This window comes from Culex pipiens, chromosome 1 (genome assembly GCF_016801865.2).
Source record: "Culex pipiens pallens isolate TS chromosome 1, TS_CPP_V2, whole genome shotgun sequence".
Taxonomy (NCBI): Eukaryota; Metazoa; Arthropoda; class Insecta; order Diptera; family Culicidae; genus Culex; species Culex pipiens.
Window position 1 is genome coordinate 57,193,685 of NC_068937.1, and position 20,833 is coordinate 57,214,517.

General features: G+C 39.1%; 1 protein-coding gene across 2 annotated transcripts in view; it reads right to left on the reverse strand.

Moving 5' to 3' along the window:
• LOC120424542 (doublesex- and mab-3-related transcription factor A2) overlaps positions 1-9,198 on the reverse strand; it is a 38,572-nt gene extending 29,374 nt beyond the window's left edge. Inside the window, exons 1-4 of one of the 2 annotated variants that reach the window (XM_052706177.1) lie at positions 8,688-9,198; positions 4,506-4,607; positions 4,078-4,285; positions 3,841-3,918 (exon numbers count right to left, since the gene is read on the reverse strand). In XM_052706177.1, coding sequence (XP_052562137.1) covers positions 3,841-3,918; positions 4,078-4,285; positions 4,506-4,607; positions 8,688-8,834 — 535 coding nt within the window. In that variant the 5' untranslated portion in view covers positions 8,835-9,198. The remainder of the gene's footprint in view (positions 1-3,840; positions 3,919-4,077; positions 4,286-4,505; positions 4,608-8,687) is intronic. The other variant, XM_052706178.1, reaches the window with a different exon arrangement.
• Between the last annotated feature and the right edge of the window lie 11,635 nt (positions 9,199-20,833).

Below are 20,833 nucleotides of genomic sequence, written 5' to 3' on the forward strand. Positions count from 1 at the left end.
CTTACTATACTCACTTTAATGGATGTTTACATTTAAATATGTAACTTCCATCCAACGAATCACTTTTATCTTCACCGGTTTTTTAAGTAGCATTATATCAGCATCCAACTGACAGTAGCATCGTTCGCAACCGTTAAAAGATGACAATACCCAAAAAACAAAGAAGCATTAAACTACCTCCTTTGCGTCGGTGATTGGCTTTCGGTAGTGCTAGTACAAATATTGACAGTTGACTAAAATGACTTTTTTTTTCTTCTTTTATCCCAAATTCGTGGCCATCCAACCCCAAAAACTGCGACTGATAGATATTTCCTAACCACCGAAAAAAGAAAAATTCAAGTGGTCTTCAAATATTTATCTGTGAATGAAATATTTCTCTCCTTTCGGGGACCCCGCCAAGCATTGACGACGAAAAACTATCATCATTAGTTTTCGCTTCTTTTGATGGACCTTAAACCACACCGCACCAGAGGGTAAAAAGTATTCAAACTGTTTCTGTTTTTTTGTTTAATTTGATTTTTAGGTCTTCTGCGTTTTTTCATGTTTGTTGAATAAAATCGTTTTGTTTGACGATACTTATGGGAAAACGACGCTCGGTGGGAGATGGAAAACAAAACTTTAAAGTGCCACACAGCTTCCGCATCGAACCTTTTTTTCCTCTCTTACTCGAAAAAGGTAGAAAAATGTTACGCCTCTCGAGTGGCTCAATTTGAATAAATAGATGAGACGCTGTCGGTCTGACCATTTTGTGGTAGCTCATCACAGGTGTGTCCGTAAGGTTTTTTGAGGTTTTTTGTGTGCCCGACCTAAGGTTTCAATAGGCCACCTTTTGCTACTATTGAACGGTACTTTGTTGTGCAAACACACTTGACAAATTTCGTGATGCAATCCCGGACTGTGTTGAGGCTCAGGGAGATGTGACAAACACAGTTTCAAGAATTGATCAAATTATCTTTTAAATTATAAACCACAAAAAAATGTGTATTGACTCTGATATAAACGTCAATTTTGGAGAATTTTCAGTGTTGTTTGTACATATAAAACTAGCATCTGGTCCAAATATGAATACTCTATGTCAACGAAAAGTGGGACAAATCGGGACACAAAGATTTATGGTTCTTCGTCTTACTTACTTTTACTTTTATTGGCGCTACACCATTAGCTTCAAAACGTCGAACATCTTAATAAGGCTGTTACTTGGACAAACTTCAGTTAAAAAAAGAAGCGGTTTTTTCTAGTGTCATGGTGTCATCCTTGGAAACGAACTTGATTTTTAATAAATGAGCATAGAAGATTTTTTTCAACCCTAATTTTTCAAAGGGTTAAAATGGATGAAAATAAACATTTTTAAGCTGGCTTCTATTGTGAAATTGACTCAGGAAACCGAATATGATGAAATTATCACCAGAAAATGGGATCTCAGAATTCCCCCGAGCAAAAATTTACAACCAAAAAGTGACTAAAAAAATGTCTATATATTTCATGTGTTCAACTGCCTTACACAAAGCGTTTTCAGTCCCAGATGTCCCCTACAAGCCCCAGGTCGAATCGAGTTGCTATATGGATGGAACACTGTTTTATTTGAGTTTGAAAATTGTGCTATTTTTCAGTCTTTGAGCAATTCTCTGAGTTTTCGGTCATTCGATTTTTTTTGTATTTTTTAATCCGGCTGAAACTTTTTTGGTGCCTTCGGTATGCCCAAAGAAGCCAATTTGCATCATTAGTTTGTCCATATAATTTTCCATACAAATTTGGCAGCTGTCCATACAAAAATGATATGTAAAAATTCAAAAATCTGTATCTTTTGAAGGAATTTTGTGATCGAGTTGGTGTCTTCGACAAAGTTGTAGGTATGGATATGGACTACACTGAAAAAAAATGATACACGGTAAAAAAATTTTTGATGATTTTTTATTTAACTTTTTGTCACTAAAACTTGATTTGCAAAAAAACACTATTTTTAATTTTTTTTTATTTTTTGATATGTTTTAGAGGACATAAAATGTCAACTTTTCAGAAATTTCCAGAATGGGCAAAAAATCTTTGACCGAGTTATGATTTTTTGAATCAATACTGATTTTTTCAAAAAATCGAAATATCGGTCGCAAAAATTTTTCAACTTCATTTTTCGATGTAAAATCGAATTTGCAATCAAAAAGTACTTTAGTGAATTTTTGATAAAGTGCACCGTTTTCAAGTTATAGCCATTTTTAGGTAACTTTTTCGAAAATTGTCGCAGTTTTTCGATTCACATTTATTGAAAATCATGTTTGTGTCCAAGGATACTAAATGACACCAGAAAAAGCAGATTCTTATTTTTTTTAACTTTAATTTTTAAAGGGTTAAAATGGATGAAAATAAACATTTTTGTGCATGTTTCTAACGTGAAATTGTTTCAGAAACACGAGTACCATGAAATTATCACCGGAAAATTTGATCTAAGGGGTCCCCGAGCAAAAATTTACAACCCAAAAAAATCACTTAAAGAAAAAGTGTTTATTTAATACGTTAAACTGCCTTACCCAAAGCGTTCTCAGTCTCAGATGGTAGTCTAAGATGTCCCCTACAAGCTGCAGGTCGAAGCGAGTTGATATCTGGATGGAACATTTTTTTATTTGAGTTTGAAAATTATGCTATTTTTTCACTAAAATACCAATAACTCCCTTTAGATTCAACCAATTGGGATGCTTTTTCCTGCATTTTGTTGTATTTTCTAAGACCTTTCAGATGCATTTGGAATTTTGAAATTAAATTGAATTTTGCATAAGTTATAGCCTTTTTAAGATTTTTGACGTTTTTGAACCACCAAACTTTGTGTCCCGATTTGCCCCACTTCCCGTTGACCTAGAGTGCTCATATTTTGGCCAGATGCTAGTTTTATATGTACAAACAACCCGTGAAAATTTCAGGCAGATTGGTGAGGTCCAAACGACGTCCCATACAAAGGGGTATGCCCTGTTCGTGGACTCGCTCTTAAATTCTATCAAATTTTCCAAAACGTTGTTGCGGAAGTTTTTTGACACAAAGTCCCGGAGATTTTTTCGCCGGGACGAAGAATTGGACGCTCTAGTTTTAGACTACAAATAGTAAGATAGTAAACAATTCAAGAAGCAATATGTCGTGTTCAGATATGGATTGCCTAAAAAGAGTTTTGTCATCCCATTTCCCTTTATCATTAAAAGACTTGATTCAAAAAGTTTAAAGTTGAACTCGCTTAAAAATGATGTTGTTGTTCCTCGAAGATGTTCAGCTTTTATTAATTAATTTATTTCAATTTATCTGTCACCCAATGCAAGATCCCCAAAAAATAACCTTCCCCAATTGAAACAATGTCAACAATGTTGCTGACCTCCGATAATGTTTCGAGTGTTCCCGGTAACCTTTCAAGTAGTTGTAGCTCAAACCACCCCTAACAATGCCCCACTTGACGCCGACGTGACATCATCGACGGAACCACTTTCCCGAGGACAAGGGCACTAAATGTATTAAACCTACTTGATGAGTTTTCCGCAACCAGGTTGCAACATTCCAGCGGCGAACTCCCAAAAACGATACAGTTAAACTTCGATAGTTTGACATCACTTGATAAGTGACAAACAGTCACTTTAAAGCTTGACTCAAATTATGAATTCTAAATTAAATCCAAAATAAACACAACATTGTCTAAACAGATTATTTGAATGCTTAACATTTTAAAACAACCTTTGTCCAACCACCGGGGGTTCCACTGTACACCACTTGGCACACGGTGCCACAGTTTGTTTCAAGTGTTATTAATCAAAAATTATTACAACTTTAGCGAGAGCTGCAATAATAAATTCATTGCACACGGACACTTACCGGGGCTGTCTGGTTCACTCTGGTCTGGCGAATAGGCGGAGTTTAGGCGTTCCGGTCGGAGTCGGGGATTTTCGGCGTCTGAGGAAGGGTGAAAGCAAGTTTTAAATTTAAATTTAAGGGATGTAAATTTTCGTTAAGATGCACTCAAAATTATACAAATTTTCCAACCTTTTCTTCGATAACCTTGATAAGCCAAGACTGATATAAAAGGTTGACATTAAAAAAAACATAACCTACCATCAACTGTTCCGTAGCCCCCTCGATTGCCCCCATCGGAATCGTTCGGGGGCGACGGAATTCCAGTGTGAAACTGGCTCTGGCCCGGCAACTGGCCGTTGCTTTCGCCAACCGGTTGACCCACCGAGTGCACTCCGCCTCCGGTGTACAGCAGGCCAAGATCGCGCACTTCGTTTTCTTCCTGTGCCTGCTGCCGTCGCAGGGCCACCTTTGATGTGAGAAATAGAACAAGATTTAGTGCTATTAAATTGAAAGTTTCTAAAATTCAAAAGAACTAGAGAAAATCTATCCTGAATTTAACCGAATTCAAAATCATTCTAATTTTAAACTTTATGGTGCTTTATTTTTGACTTTTAGTTCAACTTGGCTTTTAAGAATAACTCAGCTAGTACGCCCTGTTCACAAATTACAGTTGTACTAAAACTCACCTGTGCAGCCATAACTCGCTGCCTCTCCGCAATCAGGGTACATTTGGCACAAACGCAGTCCCTCCAGCGGCAGTACCGTTTGTGGCCTTTCAGGGCACTCACCTGGGCAGAACCGGAATGTGAAAAAAATAAAAGAAAAAAGTCAGTTAAATTGTACAATCCACACTGAGGGAAAAAACTGTTTTAAACAAAACACCTCAATCCTCGAGCCCCGCAGTGGGTGGGGTGACTTCAATTGTTTTAATTTTAATTAAATCATTATATGGCACTTTTAGCTAAGAAGGGGTGGCAAAGTCACGGTGCAGCAGCTACTAACTACAGTTAACTGCATATTAAACGACGTCGACCCAGAGAGGCAGGCTAGAAACAATGCGAGGAAATTCTTGCAGGTTCCTTCTTCGTTTGAATTTGCTAAAAGAAAAGCGCTGCTGAGAAGTTGAGTTTAACTTTGAAGAAAATCACACCCGCGCGCGCACTTTCATGGTGGAGTCCGTACAAAAGAATATCACAGACGGGAAATTTCCATCCCGATTTCTTTTGTTCTGCATGTGCGTTGACTTTTGGTAGGAAAAGCGAATTAATGTATTAAATTGCTAGTCTGTTTGCAAGCTTTGTATCTGAAGATTTGGTACTAATTTTATCTGAATTCTTCGATCCAAATTTAAAATCTCTAAGGCATAATCCAGAAATTCAAAAAATGGAACAATTTAAATCATAAAAGAGAATCTGAGCAGTGATGCTAATTTGGCCACCTAGTTATTTTTTCGGATATGAAATATGAGAGACAAGTCCAATTTCAACCGTAGTCTAAGGGTATGGAAAACCCTAAAAAAGTTGGAACAGATTAAAAATGTTTGGTGGAATCTACAGAAGATTCCAAAAGCTAGGGTGCTCACCCAACTAACATTTTTTCCAGGAGTTCTACAAGAGCTCTTCAAGATAGCTACAGCATAGCAGTTTGGACCGCGGTAGGATAAAACTCTCTTCAAGTACTCTTCCAAACTCCTGAAGAAGTTTTGAAGAGAATTTTATCCTACCGTGGTCCAAACTGCTATGCTGTAGCTATCTTGAAGAGCTCTTGTAGAACTCCTGGAAAAAAAATGTTACTTGGGCAGAATATGGGACTTTTGTTCAAAACCTAGATGCACAAGCTGAATATTGTTTCCTGGGCTATTTTAAGTCTCTAATATGAGCATCCCGAGCAGACAAAAATAACATGACAATTGATTATTGAAAATACTAGGCCAATAACATTTTATTTTATTTATAACTAGATTTGTTATTTGTCGTTATGATTTTATTGTTATTAGATTGTTATTGTAATAACAGACTAATAAAATTTTAAGTTATTCTTCGAACAAATCTTTGTTATTATCATCATCCCAATAACAGTTGAAGATATTTTTCCAAAACAAAAAATGTTATTCCAAAGCTGTTTTGGCTATCCACCAATATCACACCAATAACACATTTTGTTATGATAACATGAACTGTTATTAAACCCTTATGCAAAAATGGATTTTTCAAGAAGATTACATAACACATTCTGTTATTTTAACAGTATTTGTTTTTAAAATGGAATGAATTTTGTTATAACCGTCTGCCCGAGATTACTGTTCATCATTGTGGAATTTGTATGGGAACAATTAGAGAAATGCATGGAGAAACTCATTGTTCTTCAATTTTTTAGCTCGTAATGCCATTCAACTATTCTTAAAAGTGAGACTCTAATAGGCAATTTAATGCTCTACAACTTTGTTGAACAGACCGAAGCTGTAAAAAATATGGCAATTTTCAATAGAATATGCAACCATGGAGGTAAATTGCACACGACATGTGGGGTAGTTTGGACATACTTAAATGACTACATGCCAAAGAGAGATAAAAATAATTAAATTGTGGTTGAGATTTTAAAACTTTACGCTTTTTGTTTCGTCGATTTCTCTTAAACCGTACAATATTTTTGCAAGCTTCAAAAATGATTTGTAGATCTGAACAAAACCTACAAACTGCTTTCAAAAGATTGCAAAAATGTTGCGTCGTTCCAGAGAAATCGATAAATTTTAAAAACTTAACGCACCGCGTAAAAAGAGGTTTCACTGTAATAAATTCGATAGTTTATTAGTAAACGAGCTTAAATTCAGACTCAAATTTTAATTGTTTTATATAAGCTTCTGTGAATCAGACTCAGAATCAACATGAAATTTGATTTGCTCTGAAATAGGAACTGAAAAATGGTTTGTTTCTGATTGTTTTCTTACATGTTCTTCGAATGTCATTGTACTTCAGTTAACCAAAAAATGTAATATTACTACTAAACATTTACCTAGTCCATATCGAATAGTATTTCTTCAGACATTGAAACGTTTTATAAAAATATAAAATTGGGACCACGGCAATAAATCGACTTTTTTCACTAAAACTGCGCTAACTCAAAATTTTTAGCGATGACCTATACATGTCAGGGCACCAAAATTTTTGTAACTAAAATACGCAACTTTTGGTACCCTAACATGTATAGGAAATCACTAAAATTTTTAAGTTATCGCGAGGCACGTCAAAAACCCCAGTTTTTATTTTTTATAAATCGCATCTCGGAATATTGAAAACATAATTTCACCATTTTTTGATATATTATGTAAAATTTTCCGAGAAATCTGATAAAAAATATGTCCAGACGCCTTCAAAACAGCATTTTAAGTTTTCATAAGACCTTTTCTAATGTAATGCTAGATATTTGAAACTTTTAACTATTTTTCCTTGCGCTCAAGACAGCTAAAATCAGTTGAAATGGTGCGGAGTTATGATTTTTTGAAAAATGTGGTTTTTGCAAAAATCGACGAAAATTGCCACTTTTCGGACCACCCAAACACGGTGTAGGTCAGCCTAATTGCTAAACAAAAAAATACGGGTCTAATTGTTTCGGCCAAGGAACCCCCAGAAAAATTTTCAGCCTGATCGGAGAACTTTTTTTCAAATCATGCTGTTTTCGTGGGGAGATTCTGTGAGCGAAACAAAATCAAATAAAATTAAAAAGCTCTTAAAACAAGTCTGTCAAATTCAATTGTCCAATGCATCCTTCATAATGTGTCAACATTATCCCACTCAAGGGATCCAAATTGCCCCAAAATTACCACGCAAAGTATGTCCAAATAACCTTTAAATTTTTGTGATAAAAATCGAATTTTGTTATCTTAATGAAATGAAATCAATCATAATTTTGCATCGATTGAGATGCTCACAGTTTCATCCACATTTCTTGAACATTCCTCAATAGCCTATGGCATTTCCTTAGGGGGTTAAAAATCACCCCACAATCACCCTCGGTTTTGAAATTGCTTCATTTGAGAGGAATTATTTCATGGCAGCATCAGGCTTTCTTTTTTATTTGACTGCTGCAAATGTATTTTTTTTAAGTTTATGTATTTACAAGAAAAAAAAGAAATTAATTATTATAAACGATGAGACATGCTAGGGACTATCCATAAACCACGTGGACACTTTTTTGGAGTCTCAAACCACCCCCCCACCCCCCTTCCCTCCCTTGTGGACAATTTCCACAAAAAAAAACAAATCTTTTTTGTATGGAGCGTGTACAACCACTTAAGGAATTGTCTCTCTGGTTCCTGTCCCGGTGGAGTCGCTGGTAGGCATTTGAACTCACAATCCAAAGGTCGTCAGTTTGAATCCCGGGGTGGATGGAAGCTGTGGTGTAAAAAGAGGTCTGCAATTGCCTCAACAATCAAGCCTTCAGACACCTAGTTTCGAGTAGAAATCTCGCAATCGAGAACGCCAAGGCAATGCTGTAGAGCGAATAATTTGATTTGAATTGATTCAAATTATCAATCATGTATTGTGGTATGAGCATAATAAAGTAGGTGTTCGATTAAACTGTTAACATAACGTTTAAGGGTGCACGGCAACCAAGGAGAAGTGGTTGTCTTTGAGTGCAAAAAAGTCAAACTTTGTTGTAAATAACATTGTATACAATATTGTATACAGTACTCTAGACGATTAATAAAAAAAATATATCGATAGTTTCCGTAGTTTTCATAAAATTAAAAGATGTGTAACAAAAAAACTCAGTGCGATAAGCTCTGGTTGACGTGCACCGTTTAATATAATATAATCTAGAGCTCCATGAAACACTTATCACCGGTAGCAATTACACATCACACTCACCACCCCGTGATTCCGACAGCGGGCACACTTTGGCGTCCGCTGGTATCGCTCCGAGGCCGCCCGCAGGAAAAACGCCGGTGGCAGAGCCCCCAACACCGGATGCTGCTGCATCAGATTGGACATGTCGACACCACTGGGCAAACTCATCGTTCCACTCACAGTTCCACACAATTCACTTGGTTATGTTCAAACTCCAATTAAGCCACTAATTTTCCACGCTGGAATCTCGATATGTTTAAACAATCATCCCTTTTCACACTATCCGAAAGGGGATCGGATTTGATTATCACTGACCGTTCCGAAGTGGGGCCGAAACCATTTGAAACATTATCACTTCACTAATATCTGGCAACCACTGGCTTAAGGGTCCACTCGAAAAACTAATTTCACAAAACTATGACCACTCTCCGATCCGATTACGTTCACGACAGCTCAACTAAGCGAATATCCGAACCCCGGTTAGCGCACACACGTCATAACCGACCGAGCCTTTAAATGCTACTGATTCAAAAATGTTTTAACAATTTCTATCTGCCCCGTTGGCTGGCTGCTACATCATAGCTATACCCCTCGGTTGGTCTGGCCCAAAGGGGCGGTGTGGATGATCCTTACCGAAAACATTGTCCTTTCCAGTGGTGCTGGTGATGGTGGTGGAAACGGGTCGACCAACAGCCATAGAGTAAACGAGTAAGTGAGAGAAAGAGAGAGAGCGAGATGGCACCAGCTGCCACAAATAAAAACCACCACCTCAACAACAACATGTACATAAATGAAATACAATGATACAACTCAGCCAACCAAATCTAACCAAGTTGGAAATAACAACCCCTCGCCGTCATTCCCCTGGGGTTTGTCCTCAGACGGGGTTGGTTTGCCGCAATACCAGCCGCACTGGCAGCAGTAGAAGCAGCAGCTGGCAGCGTTTAGGTTTGCCGTCTCGTAGACATGGCGGAGATCCTCCCTGACACGGTGATGGAGGGGGGATGGTTACAGAGAGTACAGAAACAGATGTGATGCAAGCTGTAGAAGCGACGTAGAAGGTGAGTCGCAGAAATGACAGGGTTGTAGTTAGATTACGTGGCGTTAATGCAAGATTCGATTCTTTTAACAACGTAGTAACAGTTCAATAGGGCGAATCCCTATTATCTGACGTGAACTGTCACTTGAGCAAAAGGGATAGACTGCTTGTTTACAAACGCAGATACGCCCTATTGAACTGTGATATTTCGGAATTAAATTTTTCGTTGGGGGGTCTATTGCTACTTTCTCATCTATATACAGTAGGGTGGCTACGTTTTTCAAAAAGTTCTCCGATCAAGTAAATATCAGCGCATTTGCTTGTTAACTGGCTGCGCGCATCAGGGTTAAAGTTTACATGGGAATTAATATGGGAAATTTGGATTTTTTGTTCAAACGCTCCTACAGGTTTGGGAAAATCATTCGCCAACTTCTGGTATGGTCAGGTTTAAGGGGAATGGTCTGGAGAACATTTTTCCCGAAGAGAGCATATGGATTCGTTGTACCTAGAGCTGGCGCATCGGCAAAACATCCGTTGTCTCAAGAATCAACGGTATTCCATCAAAAAGCATCAAATTTTCCTTAGCGTGCTATGAAAACTTGATGAACACCGCGACGCCATATGTCATGCAGGACCACGTGGATGAGAAACGGCTAGAACATTTAATTTTAAACTTTCTTTGAACTAGAAGCAGTGATCCCCGTGCACCGCGTTCTCTGTTTTCTGTACTCGATCAAACACCAGCATACAAACAGGCGGCCAAATTATTTTTTTGCTTTTTAAATGTTTTTTCATACAAATTTGGGTAATTGCATAAATTGCGAAAATTTTAATTGTTAAATCAAATAACAGAAAATTAATTTTATTCAAAATATTTATTACTAAGTAAAACGATAAAATACAAAACATATTCTTACTAATCCTAACGTTCTTGTTCATGAAAATTCATTTGATTACAGAGTTTCTGACGGCATCATGTTAAAAGTAGACTTTTTATGACATTTTGTACTAACCAACATAGAACTTAAAATGTGGATCAGTTTCATGGACTGATCGCAGAAATTCACCATGCTAAGGAAATATTTTGCTGAATCCTTTTTGGTGTCAAACTGAGATTCTCCATTCTCCAGTTTCGCTTGAGAAACTTCGGTACGAATACCTTATTTTGACTCAGGTACTTAATTTTAAATGTAGGCAACAGAAAATTCTAATAAAGTCATTTCGAACTTCTTGGAACCAGGCACTGATTTTTGAAGCGACGATGCCCACGAAGTAGGTAGCAAAGCAAATGAAATAAATGGGCGCATATGTAGATTGCAGCAAATTTTGATAAAACGTAAATGTTCAAAATGGCATATCTCCGAAAACGCAAAAATCGCAGGCTGGAAATTTCAGCAATGTTAGATTATGATCCAATCATTCAAGTGATCTTAGTTTCATGTTTAGCATCGGTTAGCAAAAAAAGTACTCGATTAACAAACACAAAAAATAAGCCTTGTCAAAAAAATGCTTCAGTTATTCGATGAAAACTTCAGTTTTTAGGTTGTAAACAACATTTTATCTATTAATAGTTTTAAAGCTTATCTCATTACCTTTCCAACGATGTATAATTGTCCTAATAAAATATTTAAAATGGCTGAGGTACAACGAATCCATATGCTCTCTTCGGGAAAAATGTTCTCCAGACCATTCCCCTTTGGCCTGACCATACCAGAAGTTGGCGCATGATTTTCCCAAACCTGTAGGAGCGTTTGAACAAAAAGTCAAAATTTCCCATAGTAATTCCCATGTAAACTTTAACCCTGATGCGCGCAGCCAGTTAACAACCAAATGCGCATGAGGCATGAGAGTCCCTATGGGCATTTTTTTTTTTACTGTGAACAGACACGGACCACTGCGACACTTGCGTATCTATTGTAGTATGATCTGTTCTCAGGTTTTCTGTTTTGCTGCTATACACAGCCTGCCGAACGATCGTCTTCCGTAGCGCTATTGTTTGAGCGAGACAGTTTTTGACGAATTATTCGAGCAGTTGCCCCCTCTCATTCCCCAAACCAATCACTCAATGCCATGCCACACGAGCACGAGAGACCGATCCGAAGACGTGGAGATGAGCGAGATTGAGGGGAAATCTCGTTTATTTTTGACCCATCTAGAGATCGTTACCGATCATATAGCCCAATCTTCAGCTCGAATTTTGCCTGAGAGCATGTGACCGAGTCGAAAGTAGCATTTGAAGCTCTTCTCTGTGTATTGCTGCAGAGTTCTTCAACGCTCAGACTCAGTCGCCAACAGATCGTCCGAGAGATTGGATGTGATGGGTTTTGGGGAGGCTTGGGACTTGACAAATCAATTCCCGCAGCAGCCGAAATCCCCTCTCGACCGCCACCTACCCCTTTTGCCTCGCCAGATGGGTTTCAAGCCATCGACCTTCCGCTTACAAAGCGAAACCCGTACCACTAGACCACGGGAGCTCGGCCCCTATGGGCATGCCTTACAAGGGGAACCATACTAAAACTTGATCGGAGAACTTTTTGAAAAACGTACCCACCGTAATATACAATCATCCCACATATTCGAAATGGTTTACAGATCGGCCAAAGTTCAAAAAATCATGTAAAATCGATAGTGAAATCTACAAATTTGGAACACTCTTTTCTTACGGATGTAAACAAACTTTGGTTCTCTCCAGGAGTACATATTTTTAACAAAATTATAACTTCACACACTGAAACCAATGAAACTCACGCTTAGTGATATTTTGGTTTGATAACATTTTATATGAAAAAAATGAGAAAATATCAGTTAAATAAAAAAAATTAAATTACAAGCCTAGGTTTCAACATTTGGATGAAAAAAGTGTTTTAAAATGCATTTTACAGGCGTACAGTTGCTTTCCAATCATTAGTTTTATAAAGATCGAGGTATTGACGGATTTTTTTTCGCAAAAAAACTTTTTGTGGGACTGTACATTGGCATTTCATGAAAATTTAAGAGCGAGCTTTTCACCGATGTGAAACAGGTCGTATCGAGGTGCTCCGATTTGGATGAAACTTTCAGGGTTTGTTTATCTATACATGAGATGAACTCATGCCAAATATGAGCCCTATACGACAAAGGGAAGTGGGGTAAAACGGGCATTGAAGTTTGAGGTCCAAAACACATGAAAAATCTTAAAATTGCTCGCATTTCCGTAAAACTTTATCAATTCCAACTCTCTTAGATGCATTCGAAAGGTCTTTCGAAGCCCTTCAAATTGTGTTATAGACATCCAGGATTGGTTTAACTTTTTCTCATAGCTTTTGCACAGCTTTTTGCTTTTGTTAAAAATGGATTTTTTTAAACCCTTAATAACTTTTGGCAACAGCTTCCAACACCCATACTCCCATAGGTCAAAAGTTAGGGAATTTCATGGACTATAAGCCAACGGTATTAACTTTTTGGCCAATCCCAGTTTTTCTCATAGTTTTACGATTTTACTAGAACAAACATTTTACAACGTTAGTTTTTGCCCTGTAGGCCAAGAAGACGGCTCTTGTTGGTCTCAATTTTGTCATATTCGGAATCCTCAGAAAATTTTACATTAGATTGAGGTTTTCAACTTTTCATTGCACAACTCATCGTAAAATTACATTAAAATTTTACCACGGTCCCTCGGTCTAAAAAGTTGCTCGTTTCCGGCGCGATCTCGCAGTCTAAAAAGGTGCAGGTGGTTATGTTCTACATGACCAATAAGACAAAGAACTTTGTACAAAACACTAAAAAATCATTCTATTGTTATTTATATTTTTTTAATTCTTTGCCAATTTATTTAATCCTTAATAATTCATACTAATTAAATGTCTTCAATCATTGACATCTCTGTGAAAATAAATTGCCAGAAAACGAAACTATTGCCAAAACAAGTATGGTTCGGAAAATGTCCATCCCCCCCAGAAAAAACGGCATCCGGAAATCATGGACCTTACAACCACTATCGAAATGGCAAATTTCATGTCCAGTCTCAAAAACGACATTGCCCCAAGTCGCATGGTTCGATAAAAGTCCCCGGTAGAACCTTCCCTCAGGGCATTGGCCACTCCGGGTGTGGCCAATCCTGCCAAAATGGCCATTTTCATTACCAGTATCAAAAACCATGAATTTGGATACCCATATTGCCCCAAGTCGTATGGTTCGATTAATGTCTTCCCGGGAGAACCTCCCTGAGGGCACTGGCCACTCCAGGTTGTGGCCAATCCTGTCAAAATTGCCATTTTCATTACCAGTATCAAAAACCATGAATTTGGATACCCATATTGCCCCAAGTCGTATGGTTCGATTAATGTCCCCCCGGTAAAACCTTCCCTTAGGACAATGGCCACTCCGGGTGTGGCCAATATCCTACCAGGTTGGTCCCAACCCCATTGCCCTAAATCATTCTGGTTTTCGGGTGACCGTCCAACAATCTTTATAAGAACAGAATTCCTCCCAATGTAGTGCACAAAATGTGTCTTTCAATGTGTGCGTGTGTGTGTGTGTGTGAGCAATAAAATTACCACCGTGGATCCGTCTTTGACGAAACCTCGTAAGGTACTGAAATTTTCTGAGGCTATCTGTTAGCTTAAATAGATCGCATGAAATGTGGCAACATGGTGCAAATTTTGCCTTGTCTCTTGCTTTCGTGGAACTGTCACGCGAGAATGTTGCACCATGGTTGCCACATTTCATGCGAACTATTTAAGCCAACAGATAAGCTAAGAACAAGATTGTCCGTTCGACGCAGTGGTGAACGCAGAACGCTGTGCCAGTTCGATTTTTCCATCAACTGTCAGTCGAACAATCTGCAGGGGTTGCTTTGTTCAATGGTCGATGACTGGCAGGCTATGATGACAGGCGCAAAATTTTGCGTTTGCGTTCAGGCCTGACGGACAATCTTGTTCTTACCTATAGCCTCAGAAAATTTCAGTGCCTTCCGTGGTTTCATCAAAGACGGATCCACGGTGGTAATTTTATTGCACACACACACACACGCACACATTGAAAGACACAGTTTGTGCACTACATTGGGAGGAATTCTGTTCTAATGCAGATTGTTAGGACGGTCACCGGACAACCAGAATGATTTGGGGCAATGGGGTTGGGACCAATCTGGTAGGATATTGGCCACACCCGGAGTGGCCAGTGCTCTGGGGAAGGTTCTACCGGGGACTTTTATCGAACATGCGACTTGGGGCAATATTGGTATCAAAATTCATGGTTTTTGATACTGGTAATGAAAATGGCTATTTTGACCGGATTGGCCACACCCGGAGTGGCCAGTGCCTTGGGGAAGGTTCTACCAGGGGGACATTAATCGAACCATGCGACTTGATGCAATATGGGTATCAATCAGCATACCCATATTACCCCTAGTCGTATAGTTCGGTAAATGTTCCCCCGGTAGGACCTTCCTCCAAGGCAATGGCCACTCCGATTTAGGCCAATCCGGTCAAAATGGTCATTTTCATTACAAATTTCAAAAACCATGATTTTTGATACCCATATTGAGGCCATTTTCATTAACAGTTTCAAAAACCATGAATTTTGATACCAATATTGCCCCAAGTCTTATGATTCGATTAATGTCCCCCCGGTAGAACCTTCCCGTGGGCACTGGCCACTCCGGGTGTGGCCACTCCGGGTGTCAAAATGGCAATTTTCATTACCAGTTTCAAAAACCATGAATTTTGATACCCATATTGCCCCAAGTGTATGGTTCGATTAATGTCCCCCCGGTAGAACCTTCCCGAGGGCACTGGCCACTCCGGGTGTGGTCAATCCGGTTAAAATGGCCATTTTCATTACCAGTTTCAAAAACCATGAGGGTAATTCTCCGCCAACTCACACAGCAGTTGCCCCGACCCCTCTTTGATTTGCGTGAAACTTTGTCCTAAGGGGTAACTTTTGTCCCTGATCACGAATCCGAGGTCCGTTTTTTGATATCTCGTGACGGAGGGGCGGTACGACCCCTTCCATTTTTGAACATGCGAAAAAAGAGGTGTTTTTCAATAATTTGCAGCCTGAAACGGTGATGAGATAGAAATTTGGTGTCAAAGGGACTTTTATGTAAAATTAGACGCCCGATTTGATGGCGTACTCAGAATTTCGAAAAAACGTATTTTTCATCGAAAAAAACACTAAAAAAGTTTTAAAAATTCTCCCATTTTCCGTTACTCGACTGTAAAATGTTTTGGAACATGTCATTTTATGGGAAATTTAATGTACTTTTCGAATCTACATTGACCCAGAAGGGTCATTTTTTCATTTAGAACAAAATTTTTCATTTTAAAATTTCGTGTTTTTTCTAACTTTGCAGTGTTATTTTTTAGAGTGTAACAATGTTTTACAAAGTTGTAGAGCAGACAATTACAAAAATTTTGATATGTATACATAAGGGGTTTGCTTATAAACATCACGAGTTATCGCAATTTTACGAAAAAAAGTTTTGAAAAAGTTGGTCGTCATCGATCATGGCCGTTCATGGTCACCCGCGACAGACACGGACGACGAAACAAAGAGAAACGCAAAAAGTAACTTTTTCAAAACTTTTTTTCGTAAAATCGCGATAACTCGTGATGTTTATAAGCAAACCCCTTATGTATACATATCAAAATTTTTGTAATTGTCTGCTCTACAACTTTGTAGAACATTGTTACACTCTAAAAAATAACCCTGCAAAGTTAGAAAAAACACGAAATTTTAAAATGAAAAATTTTGTTCTAAATGAAAAAATTACCCTTCTGGGTCAATGTAGATTCGAAAAGTACATTAAATTTCCCATAAAATGACATGTTCCAAAATTTTTTACAGTCGAGTAACGGAAAATGGGACAATTTGTAAAACTTTTTTAGTGTTTTTTTCGATGAAAAATACGTTTTTTCGAAATTCTGAGTACGCCATCAAATCGGGCGTCTAATTTTACATAAAAGTCCCTTTGACACCAAATTTCTATCTCATCACCGTTTCAGGCTGCAAATTATTGAAAAATACCTCTTTTTTCGCATGTTCAAAAATGGAAGGGGTCGTACCGCCCCTCCGTCACGAGATATAAAAAAACAGACCTCGGATTTGTGATCAGGGACAAAAGTTACCCCTTAGGACAAAGTTTCACGCAAATCGAAGAGGGTTCGGGGCAACTTTTCCCGATTTCGTGTGAGTTGGTAGAGAATTACCCATGAATTTTGATACCAATATTGCCCCAAGTCGTATGGTTCGATTAATGTCCCCCCGGTAGAACCTTCCCGAGGGCACTGGCCACTCCGGGTGTGGCAAATCCGGTCAAAATGGCAATTTTCATTACCAGTTTCAAAAACCATGAATTTTGATACCCATATTGCCCCAAGTCGTATGGTTCGATTAATGTCCCCCCGGTAGAACCTTCCCGAGGGCACTGGCCACTCCGGGTGTGGTCAATCCGGTTAAAATGGCCATTTTCATTACCAGTTTCAAAAACCATGAATTTTGATACCAATATTGCCCCAAGTCGTATGGTTCGATTAATGTCCCCCGGTAGAACCTTCCCGAGGGCACTGGCCACTCCGGGTGTGGCAAATCCGGTCAAAATGGCAATTTTCATTACCAGTTTCAAAAACCATGAATTTTGATACCCATATTGCCCCAAGTCGTATGGTTCGATTAATGTCCCCCCGGTAGAACCTTCCCGAGGGCACTGGCCACTCCGGGTGTGGCAAATCCGGTTAAAATGGCCATTTTCATTACCAGTTTCAAAAACCATGAATTTTGATACCAATATTGCCCCAAGTCGTATGGTTCGATTAATGTCCCCCCGGTAGAACCTTCCCGAGGGCATTGGCCACCCCGGGTGTGGTCAACCCGGTTAAAATGGCCATTTTCATTACCAGTTTCAAAAACCATGAATTTTGATACCAATATTGCCCCAAGTCGTATGGTTCGATTAATGTCCCCCCGGTAGAACCTTCCCGAGGGCACTGGCCACTCCGGGTGTGGCAAATCCGGTCAAAATGGCAATTTTCATTACCAGTTTCAAAAACCATGAATTTTGATACCCATATTGCCCCAAGTCGTATGGTTCGATTAATGTCCCCCCGGTAGAACCTTCCCGAGGGCACTGGCCACTCCGGGTGTGGCAAATCCGGTTAAAATGGCCATTTTCATTACCAGTTTCAAAAACCATGAATTTTGATACCAATATTGCCCCAAGTCGTATGGTTCGATTAATGTCCCCCCGGTAGAACCTTCCCCAGGGCACTGGCCACCCCGGGTGTGGTCAATCCGGTTAAAATGGCCATTTTCATTACCAGTTTCAAAAACCATGAATTTTGATACCAATATTGCCCCAAGTCGTATGGTTCGATTAATGTCCCCCCGGTAGAACCTTCCCCAGGGCACTGGCCACTCCGGGTGTGGCCAATATCCTACCAGATTGGTCCCAACCCCATTGCCCCAAATCATTCTGGTTGTCCGGTGACCGTCCTAACAATCTTCATTAGAACAGAATTCCTCCCAATGTAGTGCACAAACTGTGTCTTTCAATGTGTGCGTGTGTGTGTGTGAGCAATAAAATTACCACCGTGGATCCGTCTTTGATGAAACCACGGAAGGCACTGAAATTTTCTGAGGGTAAGTGCTAGCTTAAATAGTTCGCATGAAATGTGGCAACAGTGGTGCAACATTCTCGCGTGACAGTTCCACGAAAGCAGGAGGCAAGGCAAAATTTGTAAAGTGCTCTCAGCCAATCAGCAGCCGGGATTTTTCCTGCATTCATTTTTTATTTTCATCTTAACTTTTGAATACTTTAACAAAGTTTTATCAACTTTGTGAGGTAGTCTACTTGCAATTTAAGACTTCCCCTTTCGTTTGGTGGATAAAGCATGCAGATTGCTTGAATTGAGTGGAAGATATAAGCGATCAAACAATTACACAAATCGTTACACTTTCGCTTCGCGAAATTTTGGATTGACACCCGTAGACAGTGCCCTTAGGACAAAGTTCTTTGTCAAAAATTGCATTGGTTTTCTTCAACTTAGGATAAATAGTTCAAAAGTTATGTACAAAAATACGATTACGCATAAAACCCAAGGGAATGGTGGAAAGAGAGGAATCACAAATCCGTATAAATAATTTCAAGATTTCTCAGGTGTAAACCGAAAACGCGATCAAAAATTAAAGTTGAAGAATAAGGCTTTTAGCTGCTTATTTAATTGTCGGTGTACAGGACGCCGCACTGTTTAATCATTTTCTGACGTCCATTCAATTGGCAGTCCAAACCCAGTCATTGAATTGGATAAATAAAATTCTTTTTCAAATTTTCTTTTCTTGACTTGTGTGCACCTACGTCGAAGACCAAGATTGTTTACTTTTTGCTCTTTGGTCTGACAGTCTTGGTCTGACAGATTTGGTCTGTCAGCTTTATCATGGATTTTGGTCTGGTCTAGGCGAGGGATAGGACACAGCACCTTCCTGATAAAACCTGATGTTCGATAAATTCCCAGAAACCGTATCAAACATGATTGCCTTTCATCACTGTCACTTGTTTTGACCACATAATGGGTATTTATGTACTTTTTTGAATCCGGATCTCACTTATTTGTATGCAAACTATGTCCAGATCAATAATTCGATCTATTGTTGAATAAATTATCGATAGACCTTCCAAATGAGGTCAAAATATTGAAGATCTGGTAACCCTGTCTCAAATTATGAACACTTAAGTGTACTCTTATCTGTGGTATCGTTATGCAACTGAAAAAGGAATGTCACAGAACTTGTCACCAATCACCGTAGGATTATTTTTTTATAAATCATTTGAAAAATTCATCCATGCTGATTCAACCCTGCTTTACCATCGCACAGATTGTTTCCAATTGTTCGTATAAATACGATCCACCGTGAAGCCGATTGAGCTCTCAGCATCAGTGCACTGCAGTGAGACATAAAAAAAACGTTATAAACCCCCTGGCCGGCGGCCACAAACAGTTTAGTCCACCAGTCAGCCCAGAGCCTAAATGTCCTCCTGCTGCTTATATTATATCATCAGGGAGTGCGTTTATGGGCCCAGCAGGGAACTTCTCTGGGATAGAGTGAGAGAGGGACACCGTTTTCCTTCACATGAATACATACAGCCTAAAGAGACTAATGTTATAAAACTGGATTTGCCGCGCTTGTTCCACTCCGGAGGTCCCCCTGGCCACAAACCCCGGTTCCGTAACAAACCAAGCAGCAACCACGAGCGATGGCAGATTCGAAGGGGAAATCGAAAAGAGGCAGCAAATGCTGCCGACTCATGTCGCTAAAGCAGGACAACTGGAGTTGCTCTCACTTTTTGAGATTTCGAGAGAAACTGGAAAAGCTGCGTGTAGTCCCGATAATAAAGAATACATTTTAGCCACTTTTTATCGCCAGACAAAGTGAGGAAAATCCCGCCAAGGGATGCAGAGGAGGAAGAGAAATGCGCGCGCTCCTCCAACAGGACAGTGAAAGTCCCACGTGTCCGACCGTAGTGCGCATGTTCCAACACAACTCACAACATAAATGTGGAACAGTTTTCATCTGAACGGCAACATATATGTACTCTGTGATAATTGAAGCACTCTCTGCCGGTTCTGCTGCTGGATGAAAACTGTGTTGCAATAAACTTTGTAAATTTCATAGTTTTCGAGTTCGAGTTGAACTTTTGCCGGTGGGGTGGTTATGTACTTGGCCTCTGCGGGGAGCATTTCTATGTTGGACATTTTTGGTTTATTCAGAAAGATGCACTGAAGTTATATTACCATGCCAGAAAATGCACATATATTTGGAAAATACTATTTGAATACTGTTCGAGTAACGATACCCTGGAGAGCTGCAGTGAGCTGTGGCTTTGGCATTGTCGCAATGCAGTAATACTTCCGTCGGTTAGTTAGGTCATTAAACTGACTCGTACGACCGACGGGACGGTGATGAAAATGCCAGAAAGCTTTCAGCATGTTGAAACGAAATAAAATAACATTTCTTTTTTTGTATAAAATAATTTTTAGAATTATCGTTTTGTTTTCCTTCAACACCTAAGAAAAGGAAAATTTCATTAAAAATGTTCGACATGTTGATATAAATTGTTCATATAAATTCCCAATTTTACTCGAGCTTGGGA